At 37.0% G+C, this 26404-nt stretch overlaps 1 protein-coding gene across 1 annotated transcript; it reads right to left on the minus strand.

Moving 5' to 3' along the window:
* Positions 1-900: 900 nt before the first annotated feature.
* Positions 901-19376, minus strand: LOC149815473 (small ribosomal subunit protein eS25x-like). Its single transcript, XM_089990146.1, has 3 exons — positions 19195-19376; positions 18758-18892; positions 901-1211 (listed from the first exon to the last, which is right to left on the minus strand). The coding sequence occupies exons 1-3, from the start codon at positions 19276-19278 to the stop codon at positions 1098-1100; spliced, it is 333 nt and encodes a 110-aa protein (XP_089846272.1). The 5' UTR covers positions 19279-19376; the 3' UTR covers positions 901-1097.
* Between the last annotated feature and the right edge of the window lie 7028 nt (positions 19377-26404).

The raw sequence follows: 26404 nt of genomic DNA on the forward strand, positions 1-26404 counted from the left end.
ACAAACCACAAAGCGTGTCACAACCAAGCTCCCACGACTCTAGGATGCTTAGAGAGATTAACCGTCACGCCCATTCTAAACAAGAACGAACTAATTCAAGAAAATAAACAATTGTTGGCTTTGCAGTCGAAAGTGCCACATTGGGGCATAATAGATGGATCCAACTCGCAGAGAGTAAAGTCTGCTACGGAGCAGTCTTATACATAATGTGGATGGAAAAAGGGAAAAAGATCAGGTGCAATGTGATTGCATGTCTTTAGTGTGCCACTACACTTGATCACCCTCCATCTTGGAGATAGGGCCGATCAGTTATGGGGCCCAAGAAACAATGGAGGGTGATCAGGTGCAGCGGCACACTAAAAGTGTGCATTCACAGGCAGCAAGAGGTGTGTGAAGGATCACCATGAGACAATCATCTTTATCCTCAAAACTGGTATAAGCTGGGATATTGCCTTATGCCATACAAGTATCCCAGATTCTCCCAAATTTTAAAGAAAGGCGGGTGCAACCAAACAGCTCACAAAGGTGCCACCATGAGGACTTGGACACTAAGCATGTAAAAACTACTGATATGGTGACTGCAGATACTTGGTTTTAAAAAAATTGCTGATGTGGTGACTTCCGATAGAATTAAATAATCAAAACAGCATCCTGTGTTGCCACATGTACAACATGGGATCTTTTGAGAATAAAGAAAAAAGATGGGAGATTTGGAGGAAAAAATCATTGCACCAGTCACCACCCATTGCAGCACAACAAGATGTGGCCTGGTAACTAACCAGAGGATAAATAATTTTCCTATTTGAAACAAAAAAGCAGGGATAGTGTGGCAACACTGCAATATACCAAACAATCAAACAAAGAAATTGCAAAAAAAGAAAAGCCCGTTGGCAGGAAAGATAAAGCAAAAAGCTAAAATTATCATCGCCAACATGTTCATTGCCTATGAAGCATCTACTTAAACAAGAGAGGTGAATCCGTCCACCAAAAGCATGCCAGGAAAGGAATAGTTTTTAGATGATTTCAGAATAGGACAAAAACAGTATTTCAGAGCGTGTCATTAGAAACAATCTACGATATCAACACTTGCAGAAAGACTAGGCATTTGTTGCTCTTGTGTAAATTTGCTGGCTTGAATGAGAAGAAATCATTCTGATCGAACCTCTGGCCATGAGATCCTTGATTGCCCTTCGAGCAAGAGAACCGTTGATCTGCAGATACACAGTAGAAAGGGTCAATCTCTCTTAAATCTCATTGGACATCAAAAGAAAACAGGGAGTTCTGTATAAAAAATTTCTTCTCTAGAATTGCCTCTACTAATGTTGTGAAAAAAATTGAAGCTTAGCGTAGTGCTCCACCAAAAACAGAGGTGAGGTGTAAGACTCGAGGCGTAAAGCATAAGCCTCAAAATTTATGTTTTTTGAAAACTTAAAAAAACTTTAAAAAGTATCTACAAATACAAATAAATAAGAGAAATGCCAAAAACCCATTTATCTTCACCAAACACTATATCAAAAGGGTCAGCCAACACATTTTTGCATGTATATACGCAATAGAATGCCAAAAAAATAACAAACACACAAAATAATGCAAGAATATTAACAAACACACAAAGCCCCTAATTTAAAGCCTTAAAATTCATTTATTTTAACCTAACACTATAACAAAAAGGTAAGCCAACACATTTTTGCATGTATATACGCAATAAAATGCCAAAAAATTAACATACAAAAGCATGCAAAAATATTAACAAACACCAAGGTTGTTTATATCGTAACTTTTTGGTCTAACGATACGATACACACTCGTATCGCGTACTCGTACCGGGACCCAGTATCGTACAATACGGGTCTGGCGCACTTAAAAAGACCCAAAATCATTACCTTTTCGTTTTGGGTTTAAAAGGCCTCTTAAAGGCCGACTTCTACACTGTAAAGGTTGTTGGAAGGGAACCCATGCACCCTAGGTTCCGTGAGATTGATTTGGAGACCAATTCGTGCACAACGGAGAAAACTTTTGCGATTTTCTCAAGAGTGCGTTTTCACCCATTTTTTCAATCAAGGAAGTGGGTTAAGGTAAAAAAAATCCTTATTTTTTGCTTGTTATTAAGTATTTTTTGGCGAAAATGGCATCGAAAGATCCGGCATGGCAATGGGGCACTCAAGTAATGAGTGAAAACCGATTAAAAATCAAGTGCAATTATTGTCAAAATAGTTTTTCGGGTGGTATCTCTAGGTTCAAGGGACACATTATAATGTGCAAACATGCACGTGAAAAAAATTTGTTGGATGTCGTAAAATGGCAATGCCAACAATTACTTGATAATTTGAGAGAAAAAAGACAAGAAAGAGAGATGAATAAGGCAAAAATGAGGTATGTGAAACCCTTGGAAGATGTGTATTACGAACATGAGCTCCCTACTTCTAATCCTACAGCTCATAACATAGGATTAGAAGTTTTACTACGAAGGCAAAAGTTGTGACTGGTGCCATTAGTAGTGTCGTGACTGCTGTAGCGGGCACAAAAAAATATGAGAAGAAAGAAGAGGAAGGGGGAGTTCTTCAAGAGGAGGACCAGGAGGTAGAGCTAGAGGCTCTATTAGGAGTCTTTCCCCTCCTATGACTACTCTTGAGGTGCAATACAACATTCGTACTGCTATAACTCCTTAGCATTTAGTCGAGCAAACGAATGTCGCAATTGAGAGATGGTTTTATGATACCTGCATTCCTTTAAATGTGGCAAACTCGTTTAATTTTCAGGCTATGTCACATGGGTGAGGGTGCGGGCGCGGGTGCGGGTGCGGGGATTCGGCACTTCCAAAAAACCCGGGTGCGGGGCTGCGGCAGGGGCAAAAATGTAATAAGTAATATATATATATATATATAAAAAGGGGGTTGGGGAATAGGCGGGGGTTTTTTTTTTAAACTTTGCAGCTGTCAGCAGCTGTGCTGACAGCAGCTGTGCGTGAAAAACTTACTTTATGCTAGTCTGTCAGCAGCTAACAGACTAGCATAAAGTTTTTTAAAAAAAAATTTGAAGCCCATTTGGGCAATTTTTTTTTTTAAAAATGGACATTAATGATCCTGGGTGCGGTCAACGCACCCAGGATCGAGTTGACCGCACCCGGTGCGGCACCCGCACCCGCGTCGAGTCGCGTCGACGCGGGTGCGGCACCCTCCTAGCCGAATCCCTGTGACATAGTTTTCAGGCCATGAAAAATGCCATAACCAGTATCGGGCCTAGATACAAGATACCTTTATATCATGTTTTAAGAGAAAATATTTTAAATGCTAATGCGAATGAATTAAAGGCTTATTGTGATGAGATGAAGCAGTCACGGAGAGAGACTGAGTGTAGCATCATGGCAGATGGGTGGACAGATAGCAAGTCAAGAACCTTGATAATTTTCTTGGCTATTGCCCCAAAGGAACCATGTTTTTGAAATCAATTGATTTGTCTGATATGCCCAATACAGCAGATGCATTGTTGAAGATTTTTTACCAAGTTGTGAAAGAGGTTCAACATCAAAACATTTTACAATTCATTACTGATAATGTAGCAAATTATAAAGCAATAGGTAAAAAATTGGCAGAATTTTTTGGGTCATTCTTTTGGACCCTGTGTGCTTATTACATAGACCTCATGCTTGAGGACATTGGCAGCATGGATGAGGTACATCAGACAGTTGAATGCTACCAAGAAATTATTAAATTTATTTACAATCATGTATGGGTTTTGAGCCTAATGAAAAAGTACACTAGTGGTGCTGAGTTGATTCATAATGCAGTTACTAGATTTGCTACGAATTTTTTTACAATGCAAAGTTTAGTAAAAAATAAAACCACTAAAACAAATATTTTCATAAGATGAGTGGAGTGCATATCCCCGTGCACAAAAAAGAAAGCCAAAAGAAATTGTAGATATTGTATTCATAAGTTAATCTGGGATTCATGCATGAAGTTATTGAGAATAACTTTACCTTTGGTGAAGGTGCTTCGATTGGTTGACAGTACAGACAGACCGTTATCTCCATGGGGCTATGGATAAGGCAAAAACGGTCATTAAAGATAATTTGAAGGGGAAGAAAAAATTCTACAAAACTATATGAAATATCATTGATCATAGGTAGACTGGGCAACTTCAACAACATCTTCATGTTACGACATATTATTTAAATATTGTATTTAGATATTCCCCAACTTTTAAAATGGACAGGGAAGTCAACAAGGGACTTTTGGATTGCATCGAAAGGTTGAACCAGAGTTACCGAAAGTTTGTTAGATAAGTGAAAATCGTTTCTCGAAAACTCACTTCAGAAGCGTGATCTTCCGAAACTTGATAAGAATCTCTCTTATCCTATGCTTTCCACACGCTTTATCTATTCTTCTAATATGTTCTCACTTTACTTTTTATGTTTTTTACGTGTTTTCTCTCAAGCTTCTCACTCACTTCCATGTGCTTTCTCTAAATTGGCAGTCATCTTTTTTTTATTTTGTTAAAATTTTAATTATTATAGTTAAAAATCATGAAATTTAAGAATAATCACATTTATTTTAGTTTTTATTTGCATTTCATTTTGACTTCTACTCAATTCTTATATTGCTTTTTTTTATTCTTTGTTTCTCGCTTTCTATACATTTCAAAATGTATCGCTTCTCGCTTCCGCTTCCTAGTCAGGCAACCTTGGGTTGAACCCTGATTATAGCATTTAAGATCAAATTAATAAGGAAATGAAAACTTATGATAATGCATTGTATGATATGGGGAGACCTGCAGCAGTGTGAAACCATGCCACAATGCGTCCAGGTAATTTATTTTGTCTATTTCAATTTTAATTTCAAATTCCTATTTACTTATAATGTTTTATATGATTGTATATTTGTTATTGTCTTATAATTGATTTCTCATTTTCTTGCTTTTTTTCAGACATGTGGTGGGCTAGGTTTGGAAGTAAATATTCAAATTTGAGAGTTGTCATTCGCATTCTAAGTCAAACATGTAGTGCAAGTGAATGCGAGAAAAACTGGAGTGTGTTCGAGCAAATCCATACCAAAAGAAGAAATAGATTGGAGCACAAAAGACTCAATGACCTCGTCTACGTTCACTACAACTTACAACTGAGGCAAAGGTATATAAAATTGTAAAGCTTATTTGTCATTTTTATTCAAAACTCAACTAATTTTAATTTTTTCATGTCATCTTTTAGACAAATTGAAAAGTTATCAGCAAGGAGGTACAAAGTGCAATTCGATCCCGCAAGTTTGGAACATTTTGATGAATTGGATGCATGGGTTGAAAAAGCATAGGCTCTTTTGAGTGATGAGGACATTCAGTGGATTAACATGGAAGGAGCACAAGAAGTAGATGATGAAGACCTCATTATTGATGTATCATGTATTCATGCTTTATTAAAAAACTTATTCTTGTGAGATGTTTTTGTTTATGTAATATGAAAGTATGACTCTTGTGGTATGTAATAGAGACATAAATGCTTTGTATGTAATTTTATGTATGTAAATGTAATTTCTACAATTCATCATTAATTCATGTGATATGATTTTTTTAGAATTCTTACTGATTTTTTTTTATTTTCTTGTTTTTTTAATTTTTTTATTAAAAAATTATGATACGTTTACGATATGATAGAATACGATACGGTGTTAGTATTGGGTCAACTGATACAGGTAACGATACGCTACTTACAACCTTGATAAACACACAAAAGCCCCTAATTTAAAGCCCTAAAATCTATTTATCTTCATCAAACACTATCAAAAGGGTGAGTCAACACATTTTTTGCATGTATATACGCAATAGAATGCCAAGAAATTAACAAACACACAAAAGAATGCAAGAATATTAACAAACACACAAAAGACCCTAATTTAAAGCACTAAAATCCATTTATCTTCACTAAACACAACATCAAAAGGATCACCACAAATATTTATCATAATCATCAAAATCCATTTATCTTCACTAAGGCACTAAAATCTATTTATCTTCAATAAAGCACTAAAATCCATTTATCTTCACTAAACACCACATCAAGAGAGAGAGATGAGAGACAAACGAAGAGAGAGAGACATGAGAGAGAAAGAGAGGTGAGAGAGAGAGAGAGAGAGAGTATCTTCTTCCTCCTTTCGGCAGAGAGAGGGAGAGCGAGAGACAACAAGAGGGAGAGACAGAGAGAGTGGGAGAGTGAGAGCAGAGAGAGCCTCAAGCTGAGGCGCACCTCACCCTACGGCGTACGCCTCATAGTGTATGAGGCGTACAGCTTAGGGCATACACGCTATTTACATGTGCCTCAAGGCACAAGGACCCTCACCTTTGGGCAAGGTGCACTTTTTGCGCCTTGAGGCGCATTTTTAACAACGTTGGCCTCTACCTTTAATACCAAACCTTCAAAGATTTTTGAAACATTAAAATGTGGTTTCAAAGATACTCTGTGTTGAAGATAGAATGATAATTCAAAGTAATTTAGATGGCGGAAGCCAAAACATCTTACAGTTTAGAATCCAAATGCATGCTCCCCCAATGTTTCCGGAAGCATTTAGTCTTATCCGGGCCTTCTTTCAGTTCAGAACAATCCTCTCAAAGTCTTAATTACAATTTTCATTAGTTTTGTGTTTCAATCTACCACAATGACCGACCTATTTGTTACTCATTGCCATTACATTCCTCAAAATTTAGTTACTATGGCCTCAAAAGATCATGACTCAGAATTATGACACACATGGTACATGCACATAACCGTAGTTCAAATGATCCAAGAACACTCGGGTTTCCTCTGGCACCTAGCAACATCATCACAGCCCTGGGCACAAAGCTTTGACTGTTTCTTTACCTTATTCCTTATCCTTCGACCACATTCTCTCTTGTTTCTGCTACCCATGGAACATGCCTTGCTTGCGCATACATCCAAAACCTTTAATGTTTATCAGTACCAAAATTGAACATAAAGCTTCCCCCTTGATAAACTCAGTATCTTGGAGCTAGGAACAGCAGCACAAATGATGGTTGAAATAGCCCCTGGGCAGATTCATCTCCAACATATTAATCCCTTTGTTGGGGTTAAGGGGGGGGGGGGGGGGGGTAGTTCATTATTTCTTTTGAGAATGTTCTAAGAAAAAGATCTACACCATCTTGCCATAAAGAAATTTAGCAACCCAATTGCACATCACTGACAATATTTCTTATTACCCATGTGCTCTATGCATTTAAAAAAAATGAAAACAAAAACTTTAGAAGGTTCAGTTGTCGCAGCAGTCACTTGATGATGCTGATGGACTCACCATCTAAATTATACCCAAAAGCAAGTCAAGAACCATTCTGGAGACAATATATTTTCTTGTTAGTTACCGGTCATTGAAAAGGAAAGTCAGGTCAAGCCACCAGAAACGTATAAAGCTTGGATGTGGGATCTTAATTGCAAACAATACCACATTTTGGAAGTTCAACCCTTTGAAGAATTTGATGGGCAACAAACAAAAGTGCATACCAATGTTTTCTTAATAAATAAGAATTTTGGAGAATGAAACATATGCAGCTTCAATTCCTATTAATAATTTATTCTCAACCATGCCCTTCATGATGCAGGGAAACAGATCCTAGAACATGATGCAATGTAACAAGACAACATTGATCTGGAAAGAGAGAGCACTGAGGGCAAGCATAGCCCTCATGAGCCAATGAATGCAATATGATGCTACAATCTTGGTTGTCAAAGGCGGCGCCTAGGCACAGCCCCACCACCCGGGTGACTAGGTTTGGGCGGTGGGGCCCTATTTTAGCACCTAGGCTTACGCCTAGATCGGTCCTGTTTTTTTTTGGGGCCTTGACCAAACGACACATAAAAAAGGGAAAGAGGGGCCCTAATTTCCCCCTTTTCCCCTTTTCACACACTCTCTCTCTCTCTCGGGTTTTTGCAAGAAAAAGAAGAGCTATGCCCTCCTCTCTCTCTCTCGCTCTCTCGTTCTCAATGTCTCTCGGGTTTTTGCAAGAAGAAGAAGAGGACCAAGAGGTATGACCTCTTAAAATGTATCTCTTTATGTAAATATTTACATATATATATAAAGAGAGATACATATACATATATACATCACGTATATATGTATATGTATCTATCTTTATATATATATGTAAATATATATGCTTCTTTTTTTCTTGTAAAACCCGCAAGGGTATTTTAGTCTTTTCTCTTTTTGCGCATATTCATAATTATGAATATGTTGTAATTCTTTTTGTATTTTTGCTTTTCTTTTTGTTTCTTTTTTTCTTTTCTTTTTTGTCTTTATTTTTGTTGACTCAAAGTCAACCTTGGAGGGCTCAACACTAGCTGTTGAGCCTCTCCAACGGTTAGAATTCTAACCGTTGGAGGGGCTCCAACAGCTAGTGGAGCCCCTCCAAGGCTCCTTTTCCTCTTATAAATAGGGGAGTTCCCCCTTTGTAAACTTCACTTCTTGGAGCTTTTGTTCTCCATTCTTCTCAATAAAATTCTTTATATTTTGTATGCCTTTGTGCATTTGAGTTTCTTTATTGTACCTTTGTGTACATTTGTTCTAAGTGTTCTTGTGCATTTGTGCACATTGGTGGTGGTGTGCTTATCGCACACTTTATCTCATTTTTGAGATATTTTCACATGACCTACTCTCTCTCTCTCTCTCTCTCTCTCTCTCTCTCTCTCTCTCTCTCTCTCTCTCTCTCTCTCTCTCTCTCTCTCTCTCTCTCAGATGTTTGCAAGAAAAAGAAGACCAAGAGGTACGCCCTCTCTCTCTCTCTCTCTTTCTCTCTCTGTTCTCACTCTTTCTTTCTCTCACTCTCTCTTGTTCTCGCTCTTTTTTTTCCCTTTTCATTGTTTTTCCTCTTCCTTTTTTTCTTCTCCTTCCTGCTAATTACACTATATTTCAGTTATATTATATATATTGTATTTCAGCATATATAATACTGTATTTCAGCACAATGAGCTAATCAAATGATATTGTTAATTATAATGTATTTCCCTATGTCACTCAGGTACGAGCAAGGTTGTAAGTATTGTATCGCCATATCGGTCGGGCCCAAAGTGACATTGTATTGTATCATATCGTACTGTAAATGTATCATAAATTTTTAATACAAAATTTTCAAAAAATTAGAAAAAAAATAGCAAAAATTCTAAAAAAATCATATCACATGAAACAATGATGAATTGTACAAAACACAATCATAAAATCACATATGAAGCATTTATGTCTCTGTAAGTTGCATAAGACATCATCAAACATGAATAATCTCACAAGAACAATGCAAATATTAAATATCTTGCAATGAAGAACATGCCACAAGACTCATACTTTAATATTACATAAAGAAAAATATTAAGGCAACAATTGCACTTGATTTTCAATCGGTTTTCACTCATTACTTGAGTGTCTCATTGACATGGCGGATCATCTTATGCCATCTTTGTTAGAGGAGTGTGGAGCTTGATTTCTACCTTGATATAAATCTTTAATTTTGGAGGGAAATTGTAGGGGCAGTAGCTTCCGAGTCAAATGTTTTTTGGAAAGTAGCTTTGTAATTTTACTCATAATAAAGATTTTTTACCTTAATCCATTTTTTGAGTGAAAAATGGTGGAAATGCACTTTTTTTTACCTTAACCCACTTCTTTGGGTGAAAAAACGGTGGAAATGCACTTCTAATGGCCTCTAGACAAATAGATAAGTCGACCTTCAAAAGGTATTTAAAACCCAAAACAGAAAAAGGTAATTTTTGGCCTTTTTAAAGTGTGTCGAAGGTGTATCATATGATACACCCAGTATCCTACGATATAGCACGATACAAGGGTGTATCGTACGATACACCCGATACGGGTACGATACACACTCGTATCGTGATACAAGTGTGTATAGTATCGCAAAACTCAAAAGTAACGATATGTATCATACCGTACCATACCATATCGTACGATGTGGTACGAGTGTGCGAGCACGGGTACAGAGGGTACGACATGGCAAATTTGAAATATGTGGGTATAGGGACACAACTATATATATATATATATATATATATATATATATATATATATATATATATATATATATATATATATATATATATATATATATATATATTTATATATATATATATATATATATATGTGTGTGTGTATGTGTGTGTGTATTTTAAATGTAAATGAAAAAAAGGGTAAAATAAAATTTTTTAAAACAAAAAAGGGTATAAAAGAAAAATAAGGGGTAAAATAAAATTTCTTAAAACATAAATGTGTATTTTCCTTTTATTATAAAAAATAAGGGGTTTTTTTAACCACATTTCCACTGTCACTCTATATATATACATATATTCTCTACATGTGTGTATATGAAGAAGAAGAAAGAAGGTCTCTCTCTCTCTCTCTCTCTCTCTCTCTCTCTCTCATTTCCTCTTTCGTTCTCCGCTCTCTCTCTCTCACTCCCCTCGTTTATCCCCCCCCCCTCTCATTTCCTCCCACCCAGGTCAATGCCCAAAAATAAAATGAGAGAGGGGTCAACGAGAGGGTGGGGGAACGAGAGAGAAAGGGGGTAAACGAGAGTTCTGAACCACACCATTTTTTTTATCAGGTGGGGTTGGTCTGGCCCATCACTTATCTTACTCGACCCACAGTGTACCTGCACGTCGTGCAGTACCCATACCCGTGTCCTGTCGGGTCGACACTGGTACGACACCGAATTTGGAGTGTCCATGTGATTTAGGTATTTCCTCTTCCTGTTGTTAATTTTTTTTATACATGATTTTATTTGTTGTATATTGTTCATTCACATTGGTAGTTGTATGGTTTGGTTTGTTTATTTATTCTTCATTTTTTTAGTAGATTATTTAATATAATTACTTTACAGTGTTAGACATGTTATGTTTTGTTTATTGCTTATTGTTGATTGATTTTATGTTGTATACATGTTTGTTATTAATTTTAGATGTTTACATATTTTGTGTGTTTTTTAAATTTTTTTATTTGGGGTACCGACTAGTCCACCTAGGCCCCCGCTTAGTCTTTTTAGGAGCTTACCACCTAGGCTCCGCCTAGCACTTTTGACAACTAAGGCTTAAATGTTTTATACTTTTTGAATTTTAAAATATAAAAATAAAAACAATAAATTTATTTGGTTTTTAGGCTGCATCTAGTGCTTTTGACTACATAACATTGAAGACACCTCAACATAACAAAGAGATGACAATGATGATGATGGTGATGACAGATCTGACAAGGGTCGATTTTTTGTTTATCTTGTCATAGATGCAACATTATCAAAAAATAAACCATTTCAAGATAATAGCCATTTTCAAAAGGAAAATACTCTAGCGTATTTCTTGATAGCAAAAATGCTAAGAATCACCTCTCTCTATTTATAGCCAATGAATCTCGTTGGAATCAAGTCGTCGTCATTTGTATAGGTTTTAGAAGGCTTCTTTGATCCGTTTAATATATGTTTCAAACGGAATCCAGCTGGCGCATGGAGGCTGCATCATGGTTGCCAGTTGAGGAAGCGAGAGCGGGAAGCGATACGGGAAGCGGGAGCGGGAAGCGAGGCACTTTCAAAATTTTAGGAAGCGGGGAAGCGTGGGACCACTTAGGAGCGATTCGGGAAGTGTCTCGGAAGCGACCTAGGAAGTGTCTCGGAAGCGACCTAGGAAGTGTCTCGGAAGCGAGGGGGAAGCGAAAAAATAAAAATAAAAAATAAAAAATACAAAAAATTGAAAAAAAACAGGGGAAGCGAGGGGGAAGCGTGGGGGAAGCGATGGGGAAGCGTGATGGGAAGTGTGCTTCCCATTAAAGGGAAGCGTGTCCCCCATTAAAGGGAAACGCGTCCCCCATTAAAGGGAAGCGCGCTTCCCAAAAAAGGGGGACGCTTCCCCCCCACGCTTCGGAAGTGCGACGTTTCGCACTTCCGAAGCGCGCTTCCCCTTTTAGCTAGGCGCTTCCGGTAACCCTGGGCTGCATATATATATAGGGAAAATATATGGTGGTTTTGTACCATAATACCTGATGGTGGTACACATTCTTGTTTGAATTGATCTAGCCACCAAATGGCAGATCTAACCATATAGATGTGTTTAGCATGGTTTATTTCAAGGTTGTTTGTATTGTGCTGTATCGTACGATACAACACTATACATATCGTTATTTTTTGGTCTAACGATATGATACACACTCGTATCACGATACGAGTGTCGTACGATACACCCCGTATCGTACGATACACCCCTGTATCGTACGATACACCCCTGTATCGTACGATACACCCCCGTATCGTACGATACACCCCGTATCGTACGATACACCCAGTATCGTACGATACACCCAGTATCGTACGGTACGGGTCTAGTGCACTTAAAAAGACCCAAAATCGTTATTGTTTAAAAGGCCTCTTAAGGGCCATCCTCTACATGTGTAGAGGTTGTTGGAAGGGAACCCACGCATCCTAGGGTCTGTGAGATCGATTTGGGGGCCGATTTGTGTGCAAGAGAGAGGGCTTGCACGATTTTCTCAAGAGTGCATTTTCACCTAGGGATGGCAGCGGGGCAGAGCGAGGCGGGGCAGGGCGGGGGACAAGGTCTCCACCCCCGCCCCGCCTCAAGATTAGAACCTCCATCCCCGCCTCCATCCCCGACTTGGATGGATTTTAACCTCCACCCCGCCTTCATCCTCGTTTCATGTCCTCCATCCTCGGTTCAAACGGGGATGAGGCGGGGAAAAGTGGCAGGGATAGGGCGGGGCGGGGAAAAGGGTACGTCCATCCCCGAATGGGGATGGATTTTAACCTTCGTCCCCGCCTCCATCCTCGTTTCATACCCTTCATCCCGGGTCCAAACGGGGCGAGGCGGGGCCCCGCTTTCCCCCGGTCCACTGCCATCCCTATTTTCATCCATTTTTTCACTCAAGAAGATGGGTTAAGGTAAAAAAAATCCATATTTTTTGCTTGTTATTGAGTGTTTTGGAGAGAAGATAGCATCGAAAGATCCATCATGGCAATGGAGCACTCAAGTAATGAGTGGAAAACAATTAAAAATCAAGTGCAACTATTGCCAAAATAGTTTTTCGGGTAGTATCTCTGGGTTGAAGCATCATTTAGCCGATACACATCATAATGTGCAAGCATGCACGTCAAGGAATTTGTTGAATGTCGTAAAATGACAATGTCAGCAATTACTTGATAATCTGAGAGGAAAAAAACAAAAAAAAGAGATGAATAAGGCAAAAATGTGGCATGCGGAGCCCTCGGAGGATGTGTATTACGAAGATGAACTCCCTACTTCTGATCCTACAGCCTATAGCATATGTTCAAACATAGAAAGTTCTAAAGCAAAGGGAAAATGTGCGGTTGGTGGCACTAGTAGTGTCGCGATTGTCGCCGCAGGCACAAAGAAAAGAGAAAGATGAAGGAGTTCTTCAAGAGGAGGACTAGGAGGTAGATCTAGAGGTTCTATTAGGAGTTTTTTTATCCTATGACTGCCCCTGAGGCGCAACCCAACATTCGTACTGGTATGACTGCTAAGCATTTAGTCGAGCTGGCGAATGTCGCAGTTGGGAGATGGTTTTATGATACTTGCATTCCTTTCAATATGGCAAATTCATTTTATTTTCAGGCCATGGCAAATGTCATAACCAGTATCGAGCCTGGATACAATATGCCTTCATATCATGGTTTAAGAGTTAAGATTTTAGATGTTAATGTGAATGAAGTGAAGGCTTATTGGAGAGAAACTGGGTGTAGCATCATGGGTGGACATAGAAAGTCGAGGACCTTAATAAATTTTCTTGTCTATTGCCCCAAAGGAACCATGTTTTTTAAATCAATTGATTAATCTGATACGCCCAAGGCAACAAATGTATTGTTGGGGTTTTTGACCAAGTTGTGGAAGAGGTTCGGCCTCAAAACATTGTATAGTTCATTACTGATAATGCAGCAAATTATAAGGCAGCAGATAAAGAATTGGCAAAAAAAATTGTCATTTTTTTGGACCCGTGTGCTGCCCATTGCATAGACCTCATGATTGAAGACATTGGCAAGATAGATGAAGTACATTAGATAATTGAATGCTGCCAAGAAATTAATAAATTTATTTATAATCGTGCATGGGTTTTGAGACTAATGAAAAAGTACATTAGTAGTGTTGAGTTGATTCGTAGTGCAGTTACTAGATTTACAACAAAAAATTTTACAGTGCAAAGTTTAGTAAAGAATAAAATTGCACTAAAAAATGTTTTTATCATGAGTGAAATGCATACCCCCATGCACAAAAAAAAAAACCAAGAAAATTTGTAGATATTGTATTCATAAGTGAATTCTGGGATTCATGCGTGAAGTTATTAAAAATAATTATACCTTTGGTGAAGGTGCTTCGATTGGTTGACAGTGAAAGCAGAACAACTATGGGTTATAAGGCAAAAGAGACCATTAGCAATAATTTGAAGGGGAAGAAAAAAATTTTACATAACTATATAGAACATCATTGATCATAGGTAGATTGGGCAACTTCATCAACCTCTTCATGCTGCAACATATTATTTAAATTCTGCATTGAGATACTCCCCTACTTTTAAAATGGACAGAGAAGTCAACAAGAGACTTTTGGATTGCATTGAAAGGTTGAACCCTGATTATAGCATTTAATATCAAATTAATAAGAAAATAAAAAATTATGATAATGCATTGTATGATATGGAGAGATCTGCAGCAGTGAGAAACTGTCACAATGCGTCCAGGTAATTTATTTTGTCTATTTCAATTTTAATTTTAAATTGTTATTTACTTATAATGTTTTATATGATTGTATATTTGTTATTGTCTTATAATTGATTTCTCATTTTCTTGTTTTTTTTTTCAGACTTGTAGTGGGCAAACTCCGCCTGTGTAGTTATACACTGCCGGTCCCAAGCCCGGATAAAGGAGGAGGGTTGCGGTAGGCCTGTGACAGCCAGCATAAAAACTTTGTCATATCCTATGAAAATGAACCAATATGAGATGTCGGTTTAGTAAGCAAGCTTGGTGAGCAAGATATACCGGTGAATGATTATTTCAAATATTTGGGATCCATCATTCAAAAGTATGGAGAAATTGATGGAAATGTAAATCATAGGATAAAGGTTGGGTGGATGAAATGGAAAAGTGCTACTGGAGTGCTGTGCGATCGTAGAATGCCATTGCGGTTGAAGGGAAAGTTTTATAGGACGACTATTAGACCCGCTTTACTATATGGTACGGAATGTTGGGCTGCCAAGAGACATCATATTCAAAAAATGAGTGTAGCTGAGATGCGGATGCTTAGATGGATGTGTGGAAATACAATAAAAGATAAGATTCGGAACGAAGAGATACGTAAGAAGGTAGGTGTTGCACCCATTGAAAATAAGATGCGAGAGAATCGTTTACGGTGGTTTGGACATATTCGGCGAAGGCCTAATGATGCTCCAGTTAGAAGGTTGGAGAAATGGGAAAATATATTAGTTAAAAGAGGTCGGGGTAGGCCTAGGAAGACTTGGATGGAGATGATAGGAAAGGATATGAATGCTTTGAACCTCACCGAGGACATGGCGTTGGATAGAAATGATTGGAGGAAAAGGATTCATGTGGAAGACCCAAAATGAATTTCTTTTTTGGTTCATATCGCTGACCCCAATTGTTTTGGGATGAAGGCGTAGTTGTTGTTGTTGTTGTAGACTTGTAGTGGGCTAGGTTTGGAAGTGATGTTCCAAATTTGAGAGCTTTTGTCAATCGCATTCTAAGTCAAACATGTAATGCAAGTGAAAGCGAGAAAAAATGGAGTGTCTTCAAGCAAATTCATGTCAAAAGAAGAAACAGATTGGAGCACAAAAGGCTCAATGATCTCGTCTACGTTCACTACAACTTACGACTGAGGTAGACGTATATAAAATTGTAAAGTTTATTTGTCATTTTCATTCAAAACTCAACTAATTTTAATTTTTTTCATATCATCTTTTAGGCAAATAGAAAAGTTAGCGGCAAAGAGGCACAACGAGTAATTTGATCCCATCAGTTTGGAACATTTTGATGACTTGGATGCATGGGTTGAAAAAGCAGAGGCTCTTTTGAGTGAAGAGGACATTCAGTGGATTAACATGAAAGGAGCACAAGAAGTAGATGATGAAGACCCCGCGTATCTTGGAGATGATGTGGATGTCGAAGAAGGAGAAGGAGAAGATGAAGATGATCATGATTATTGATGTATCATGTATTCATGTTTTATTAAAAAACTTGTTCTTATGAGATGTTTTTGTTTATGTAATATGAAAGTATGACTCTTGTGGTATGTAATAGAGATATAAATGCTTCATATGTGATTTTATGTATGTAGTTTGTGCAATTCATCATTATTTCATGTGATATGATTTTTTTAGATTTTTTACTAATTTTCCTTGATTTTTTTAATTCTTTTATTAAAAATTTATGATACATTTATGATACGATATGATATGATGTTACTATTGGGTCGACCGATACGAGTAACGATACGCTACTTACAACCTTGGTTAGAAGGTTTTATCATGTTTAATACCCCACAAGATTCATTTTTTTAATGGTGAAAAATCAACGGCTCACAATTGATTAAGATTCATTTTTTTAATGGTGAAAAATCAATGACTCACAATTGATGAAAATAAGTATGGTCTAGAAATGGTATAAAACATCATATTTGAGTCAACTTTAACAGATGGAAATAGTGAATGGAACATGCTAAACATCATCCAAAGGTTAGATTTTTCCTTTGGAGCTTTGATCTATGTAAATCAAGTGTGTACTACCATAGGAGCACTCATATATATATATATATATATATATGTGTGTGTGTGTGTGTGTGTGTGTGTTTCAAATGGAAACAAATAATGTAAGGCCTCATTTGCATGAGAGTTTTGAAAATTTTATTTTTTTTAAACATGGTTTTGAAAAATAACTTCCCAAAAGGAATAGTAGATAGATTATTGAAATGGTGTTTAGATGACCATCTTCATTAAAACCATGTATTGTAATTTCCTGGTCTCGTAAAACCGGGTTTTGGGTGTCAGACAAACAAGCCCAAAACCTGGTTTCATGTGGGAAACAGGGTTTGCAACCCAGTTTGGGCGGTTGCCCAAATGGAGCATAAAAGATTGACACTCCTCAATAAGGCCTTATCAACAAAATGGTGGTATCTTAACCTTTGAGGATAAGCCATGGGCAGGCTATCGAAGAAAAAATATGAAAACAGCAACAAGTCATGGAACTGGAGTATAACCAATAAATGGAGAAGGGGATTGAATCCTTGGAAGGATAGGTTGTTGGTTTTCCAAGATTTTAAGATGAAAATCGACATAAAGTTAGGAAAAGGAAATAAAGTGGAATTTAGGGGTGATTACAAATATGTATGCAATCCAATGATGTGTTTGTTCTCAATCTGCATAGTATTGCAAAGATAAACATGTTCTAGACTTCTAGTCCAAGACTATTGGAGTTGAGTGAGGAATGGAGTGTGCAATTTTGAAGATGCTTCAAGGATAACAAAGAAAACGAATGGCAGAAAATGATGAGCATGCTGGCAGCTTGGAGGCAAAAATGAGGAGGAAGATAATCTCATATGGCCAATGTGATAGGCCAAGTAAGTTTTCTACTGCATCCTACTGTCAATCTCTCATAAAACCAGGAGTCAAAGATTTCCACAAAATGACAATATGGAGATTCAGTCTGTGGCCAAGGGCCAAGGTCATTGCTTGACTGGTCGCACTAGATAAAATTAGCATGCATGGCTACCTCGAGAAGAAAGGAATCCAGTTCACGAGCTATAGCTATTTCTGCAAATTAGATGAAGAAACAATGAAACATAAACTATGGTTCTGCTCTTATTTCTAAATCTGCTTGGCCTGACATAAAGTTACCCATTCCACGGGCGAGATGCATCCAGGATTTACTATTGATGCCAGCATCGATCTGAAGGAGCTTGCATTGGCAATTAGTGTGGAAGTGGTGGGTGTTTTTAGCGCCATGGCTCACGTGGCTAGAAACGAATGGAAAATTTGTTTAATGTGCCATATTATCAAAAGCAATGTCCATGCATGTGCCACTAAAAAATGGCCCTACAAGTATTTATCTTGAATCGGTGCTCCTGGGATTGGGCCTGTTTACATGTATAATAGTCTTGTAACAAGCTAATGGGATAGTGATACCTTGTCACAGACATTCATCCCTTTCCAAAAAAAAAAAAAATCAAAGTTGAAACATATGAAAATACAGAAGAATAAATAGTAAAAAATTATGAAAAGAATGCATCAAAATGAGAACAAATTTTAAGATTATATGAAATTACTTCCCTTTTTAGAAAGTAGGACAGAAGTGAACGAGGATGAGGGATTCGTAGAAAAAGAGATTTTTGTGTCTATAGTGGACTTATTAAACACTATGATGTTTCCCAGTGTCCTCGATAAATTTCACACAGCATATCTACAGAACTTGTTTGAACATCTACCACGAATTCAAATGACCATTAAAACACAATGCAATGGTTGATGATGTACGATGTAGCCCATGAAGGTGACATAAAAAAACGCTTCATATGCAAGCCAAACTCATGATATGAGCCAAGTTCTACCCCCAATACTAACTCTGCTGGCATCAAAACTTCTATGCACTATCTTGATAACCATAAAACTTTCTGCATGATGGAACCATCCAATGGAACTAAAAGCAATAATTGAAGAATATATGGGTTGATGGATTTTTTTACCCTCAGCCTATCCGATAAGATGGAAGGAGTGATCAATTTATACTTGGGCACTTCAATAAGCAGCTTATCATAGCTAGCCTGGTCAAACAACACCATGTTGTTGACCTTCTCCTTTTGTTTCCCCTTGCTCCATTTCTGCATTCACAACCCACGACCATGAAAAGTTCATACAACCACAACCAACAATCCTACCATCAGCAACAATAACAATAACAATAATTCAAATAAAGTAGCAGATAACCGCAATCCAATTGTCTTCCATAATAAATGACTAAAAAAATTAACAATCGAAAAAATACTCATGAACTAAAACACAAGATAATTCAAACACCTTAACACTACACCCACAAAAACCTGGCAAAATCCTCATCACCCAAAACCAGAAAACATTAAAATACCCAAATTGACAAAAAAGGTGGACATCAAAAAGTGGGTACCTTCTTTTTCTGCTTGCCTCCACCTCCAGACTTGGCTGGCTTTGACGCCGAAGGCGGAGCAGCCTTCTCCTTCTTCGGTGCCATCGAACTGGAATCCCGTCACCTCACAATCTGATGGAAGAAAGAAAAGGCGCCTCCTCACTCCCCACCAAAAACAGATAGAGAGTCCGAGAAGGGTTTGGGCGTCTCATTTTCACAAGGGTTTCTGTATGTGGCCTAGCACGTGCCACAGACACGGGCGGTGGTGATCCACATCCACATTTAGTTGAGAGCGGATCGGGTCATGAGTACCCCTTAACCGGCTACCGAACCCTCTCGTGTATGGTTGAGTACTTTTTGGGATGACCACTAGGGGTGTAACTCGGTCAGGTATACTCCACCCGACGTCCTGAACCTATTATACCGGACCCGGCCTGATTTTAGTGTACTCATGGGTTCAGGTCAGGCATAAAATATAGACACATACTAAAAATGGGTCAGATCTTGAGTATTGAAAATGAAGACCAAAACTTGTAATACTTGTGATTTTTTTTATAATTATTTAATGAATAAAAATGAATTTTATGTCTCACTTGTGAGTTCAATTTTAATTTAATTTTTTATTTGAATTAAAATTAAAATTTAAATGTAAATCTCAAGTTAAATTGGATCTCAAATTGACTTAAATTTTATTTGAGATTTAATTTCAATTTAGATTTAAATTTTATTTAAGATTTAAATTTTATTTAAGATTAAATTTTTATATGCCTCATCAAGTCCCTTTAAAAAGTGTAGATTTTGCAACTTTTCTCACATTTACCACAATAGTTGTCATCTATAGGTTTTGTTTAGTGGGAATCGACTTTTATATTCACCAAAATCTGACATACCACTTTTTTCGGTGATATAAAATCAATGGTTATAAAGGCATCAAATCTTCGCGACTCATAATAACATTTTTTTTTGTTGAAAAAACATGATCCAAGAGTTGGTTCCCACTAAATCATAAATCAAGCATGTTTCACATTTAACAGTTCAGAACTATCATAAAACACGTAAAACTATGAGGCCTAAGAGGCAGAATGAGAAAATAAGACCTAATCTATTCAGTTCTCATCTATAGAGAGAGAGAAACTAGAATATGTAAACCCATGAACTGTTTGATCTCCAGATCAACTGTTCATGTACAAACCCCCATTCCCCTTCCCTTCTTCTTTCCCTTATTTTTCCTCCAATCACCGCCCCTTCCCTACCCGCCCGCACACACACACACCACGACCTCCCCAACCTCCACCACCCCTCTTCCCTCTTGTTTATGTGTTTCACCCAGCCCCAGCCAAATCGGGTCTCCCTGTGGCCCCTTCCCTGGCCTCCACCACCACCATCCTGGACCTCTCCACTGTCATCCCTGGCCTCCACCACAGCCAGATAGCCTCCCCACCGCCCCCTCCTCTATCTTGTTTTTGTGTTTCACCCAGACACAGCTAGGTTGGGTCTCCCTTCCTCCTTCGTCGAACGATCTCCCTGCCGCCCCGCCGAATGGCCTCCTGGCGTGGTGGAGGTGGTGGTGGGTGGCATGGAGACCTCATTTGGCTGGAGCTGGGTGAAACACATAAACAAGAGGGAGGAGGGGGTGGTGGGGAGGATGTCCGGCGGTGGTGGAGGTCGGGGATGAAGGTGGGGAGGTCGTCCGGCAGTGGTGGAGATGGTGGGAGGGAAAATATGGGAAAGAAGGGAAGGGGAATGGGGGTTTGCACAGAAACCGTCGATAGGAAGATCGAAAGGTTTAAGTAAGTTCAACAAAGTTTACATATTTGATAGGTTTACATATTCTAGTTTCTCTTTCTCTTGTTAATGATCGAACCATGTTAATAATCACCGGTCTAAATTTTTCATAAATATTAAAGGCTTAAAATTTTATGTTTTTATTGAAAAACATGATACACTTGTCATTTCTTAGTAAATCGATCATGCCAAACACATCCCTCATGGTCAGATTTGCGAAAAACAGTTTGAACATGCCTGATTGCACACGGTAGGCAGGCAGTAAGCTAGAAAACTGGTAGCAGCTACCACTTTTTCTATACATATATTTATATAGCCTCCTCTTCAACCCAACAAGCCATTTTAGCTGATCACCTTCTTCTTGACGATTGAATACCTACACACCTAACAATATTCATGACAACAAAAATTATAACTAAAATAGTTGTACTATCATTGTAAAATAGTGCATTTTCGAAAAATCCTCACAAATTGCTGAAATCCTACCTATGTCTAAAATTTTGATTCTTAATTTTGAAGACATTTTTTCCTTTCACAAATATAACACAACATTCATAAATCATTGTTGTTACGACAATGAAGCCATACATGATACTTCAAGTACAAGGTTTTGATGATGAGCAAGTGGAATCAACTGCATTTCAGCTAAGGCTATGAAGAAATTGAAGAATTCGATGAAGAATCTTTGAAAACTAGTGTGCAAATGTTTAATTCATTAAAAGTCTTAGATTCTTGTAAGAGCCTTACTTAGAGTGCATATTTAGGTTGCATTTCACCTTAAAAGTCTTTAGAAAAACTTTTCTAAAAAGAACCCTCATGAAAATCTTTTTAGAAAACTCTTTTCTTAAATTTTCATGTTTATTAGTCGACCAATAGACTTACCAGTCGACTAATCCTTTCGCTCCATATTTTCTAAAAAATTATTTTTGTCAAATTAGTCGACCGAAGGTTTTATCAGTCGACTGGACAGAATGTCTGTTTTCTGGAAAATTAGCAACAGTCGACTAATGGTTTTATCACTCGACTGAACAGAACATGTGTTTTCTGAAAATTTAGCAGCAGTCGACTAATGCTTTTTATCAGTCGACCGAACAGAATGTTTGTTTTTCAGAAGATTTTAGCAGCAGTCGACTAAAAGGTTTTCCAGTCTACTGATGATATTATCAGTCGACTAACTTTTCTCAAGTCGACTAAGTTTCAAAAATTCAGATTTTCAAACGGCTCGATTAACAGATCAGTCGACCGACGATAACTGCCAGTCTACTAATAACTAACTATTAGTCGACTAACTGATGTTTCAGTCGACTAATTTTGTCGTTTTCCTGAAACTTCAAAAAAGGTGTATCTTTTCATTTTTCAAACATTTTGATCGTTCGAAATGGACAGTTTTGATAGCCTTTCATACCCTCAACGTATAGAATACTTTAACTATAAATATGAGTGCATTATACACTAAAAAACAACAAGAATTCAATCGATTTGAATCATTTACTTATTGCTTTTCACTTCTATTCATTCAAGTATTTGTTTTCTCACTCACGTGATATTTTCACTTCAGTTTTTCACTCAAATCACTTTGAGAGATAGTGAATTCGTGAGTAGAGTATTTCAACAACCTCAAAAGCCAATTGCATCTCATTTGCATTCAAAAGGATGGCTCATAGGTTGTTTTGTAAGTTGTTACTTATTTTCTGTAAAAAGAAGGACTCCTTGGTGTAAAGGAGTTGTTTGCTTTCAGTAGGGTTGTTACTGAAAGTGAGACCAGTTATGGTCTGTGTGATCTTGTAGTTTACAAGATTGATAGTGAAAATCTCAAGCAGGTTTTGCTTGGGGACTGGATGTAGGTCGGGTTAGACCGAACCAGGATAAAATCTTGTGTTCTTTGTGTGTTTGCTTTGAGATTTGCAAAATCATTAAATATTCCGCAGATAATTTTTAAAAGCACTATTCACCCCCCCTCTAGTGCTCGTTGCCTAGATCCTAGTGCACTTTCATTTGGTATCAAAGCACAGGTTTGCTATTACTTTGATTTGACCATCATCTAGCATGACAACTACAACATCTCAGCACAAAGAAGGAAGCTCCTCTGTTCGTCCTCCTCTCTTCGACGGAACAAACTCTGGATACTAGAAAGTAAGAATGACAATATTCTTGTAATTCATGGATCTCGATATCTGGAAAGTTGTTTCAGAAAAGTACCAAACTCCATCAACTGATTTCAGCCGATGGATCGATGATGAAAAGAAGACTGCTTCACTAAATGCCAAAGCCATAAATGCATTATATTGTGGCGTTGACAAGGTAGAATTCAATCGCATCTCTCAATGCTCTACAGCAAATGAAATTTGGCATACTCTTCTAGTAACTCACGAAGGTACGTCAAAGGTAAAGGAATCTAAAATTGCTTCTTTAGTTCATAAATTTGAATTGTTCAAAATGAAGCAAAATGAATCTATATCGGACATGGTAACTAGAATGACCGATATAACTAACACTTTGAAATCCCTTGGAAAAGAATATTCACAAGTGGATTTAGTCAGAAAGATTCCAAGGTGTTTAACTCCTGAATGGGAGAAAAAAACCACTGCTATTGAAGAAGCAAATGATCTCAATACTCTCACTCTTGAAGACTTAGTTGGTAACCTAATGGCATATGAGGTCTAACTTCAAGACAGACAAGAAGAAGAGCCTAAGAAGAAATCTCTTGCTTTTAAAGCTACTTCTGACTAAGAAAATTCAGAAGAAGATAAAGATGAAGATATTGCCCTCATCACAAGGCAATTCAGAAGATTCATCAAAAATAGAAGATTTCAAAGAAAGGCAAAGAAAACAGATTCTTCCATTCCCAATGAAGTAAAGTGCTTTAACTGCAAAAAAACAGGACATATCAAGAAAGATTATCCTCTTCTCAAATTCAAGCCCAAGGACCAATTCAAGAAGAAAAAGGCATTTCAAGCATGTTGGGATGATAGTAACTCCTCTTTCGATGAAGAATCAAATGAAGAAGTCGCCAACATGTGTTTTGTAGCACAAGAAGATTCGGTAAGTCAATTTGACTATGATGAGTTATTTGAAGCATTTAATGATTTATATGCTAAATTTAAGAGTCTTAGTTCTAAAAATAAAGAGTTAAAAACTGAAAATTTAACTCTTGACTCTCAAAATAAAGTGTTACTTCAAGAAATAGAAGATCTCAAGAAGGAAAATTCTTGCCAAGCACTTGAGATAAAAGAAATTGGAGTTAGAACCAATCTCTTACAAAAAAAAAAATCTAGTCTTAAAGAAAAGTCAAATGATCTTCTTTCTATAGTGACCAAATTCACAAATGGTCAAGTGAATCTAGAAAAACTTTTTGGTTCTCAAAGATGCTCGGTTAATAAAACCGGATTGGGATATAGCTTCTTTGCTACTCAAAATAGACCAAACTATGCGGTAAAAAATCAAAGACATTATTATCAACCTTTTGTTCATAGAACTAAACTTTCTAGTTCTAATAGAAATGCATCTAGATATGATTATTCTAGACATGTTTATTCTAAATCCTTTTATAGAAAGAGTATTTATTATCAAAGGAAACCAAAATCCAAATGGATATGGGTTCCTAAGACTAACTCTCATGGACCCGAAAATAGAAAGGGGTCAAATGCTCTGTTTTCTGATTTTGTTGTAGGTACACAACATAAGGAGCAAATGGATATTGGACAGCGGCTGTTCCAAACATATGACTGGAAGGCCGGAGTTATTTTCCACCCTCCAAAATAAGGATGGAGGAACCGTCACCTTTGGTGACAATAACAAGGGAAAAGTGATAGGTATTGGTAATATTGGTAATCCAAAATTTCCCTTGATAGAAAATGGTCTTTTAGTAGATGGTTTAATGCATAATTTAATATCTATCAGTCAATTATGTGATAAAGGTTTTCATGTTTCTTTTGAAAATGATTTATGCTTAATTTCTGATTTTCAATCTAAAAAGATCATTTTTAAAGGTAAAAAAAGAAACAATGTGTATGAACTATATCTAGATGAATTACCTTTTTTTAATGAAAAATGTCTTATTGTTTCAAATAAAATTCAATGGTTATGGCACAAGAGACTTGGACATGTTAACTTTAAAATTATTTCAAAGTTATCCAAGAATGATCTTGTAAGAGGCCTACCTAGAATACCATATAAAAAGGATCACTTATGTGATGCTTGTCAAAGGGGTAAACAAATCAAGAGTTCTTTTAAAGCAAAAGATATAGTTTCAACAAAACGTCCTCTTGAACTTTTACATTTAGATCTATTTGGACCATCTAGAATTCAAAGTTTGAATGGTATTAAGTATGCTTTTGTTATAGTAGATGATTATTCTCAGTTTACATGGGTGATTTTTCTAAAAAGCAAAAATGATGCTTTTTCAGAATTTTCTAAACTTTGTAGAAGAATTACAAATGAAAAATCTACATCTATTATTAAAATTCGTAGTGATCATGGTGGTGAATTTGAAAATGAATCTTTTCTAAAGTTTTGTGATTTACATGGTATATCTCACAACTTTGCTTTTCCTAGAGCGGATCCACAAAATGGAGTTGTTGAAAGAAAGAATAGAACTTTACAAGAATGTGCTAGAACCATGCTTCAAGATAAAAATTTACCAAAATACTTTTGGGCTGAAGCAATTAATACAGCATGTTATGTCTTAAATCGTGTTCTTATTCGACCAATTTTACATAAAACATGTTTTGAATTGTATTATGATCGTATACCAAAGATCTCATATTTCAAAATTTTTGGTAGTAAATGTTTCTTGTTAAATATCAAAGATAATCTTGATAAGTCTGATTCAAAATCAGATGAATCAATATTTCTTGGATATTCTTCTAGAAGTAAAGCATATCGTATTTTCAATAAAAGAACATCTTGTATTGAAGAATCTTTACATGTTGCATTTGATGAGAATTGTGAGCAGGTTATACCTCTAAGCGAAGGAGAAGTAATACTTCAAGAAGAACCCTTGATAGAGAGTACTTCTCAAGAAAATATTCCTCTTCAACCGGTTTGGAAAGAAGTTCCTAATCATCCACATGAACAAGTTATTGGTGAAATAAAGAGTGGTGTCCAAACTAGAAGGCAGTTAGAAAAATATATTGCAAATGTTGCTTTCATATCTAAATTAGAACCAAAGAATATCAATGAGGCTTGTGTTGATGAATTTTGGCTTTTGGCCATGTCTGAAGAACTTAACCAATTTACTAGGAATGATGTTTGGGATCTAGTTGATAGACCAAAGGATCATCCGGTAATTGGAACAAGATGGGTCTTCCGAAATAAGCTGGATGAAAATGGTGAAGTCATTCGTAACAAAGCAAGGCTAGTGGCACAAGGCTATAATCAAGAAGAATGCATAGATTTTGATGAAACCTATGCACCAGTGGCTCGATTAGAGTCAATTCGAATGATG

This window comes from Nuphar pumila, chromosome 15, assembly GCF_984573655.1.
Source record: "Nuphar pumila chromosome 15, dmNupPumi1.hap1.1, whole genome shotgun sequence".
Classification (NCBI taxonomy): Eukaryota; Viridiplantae; Streptophyta; class Magnoliopsida; order Nymphaeales; family Nymphaeaceae; genus Nuphar; species Nuphar pumila.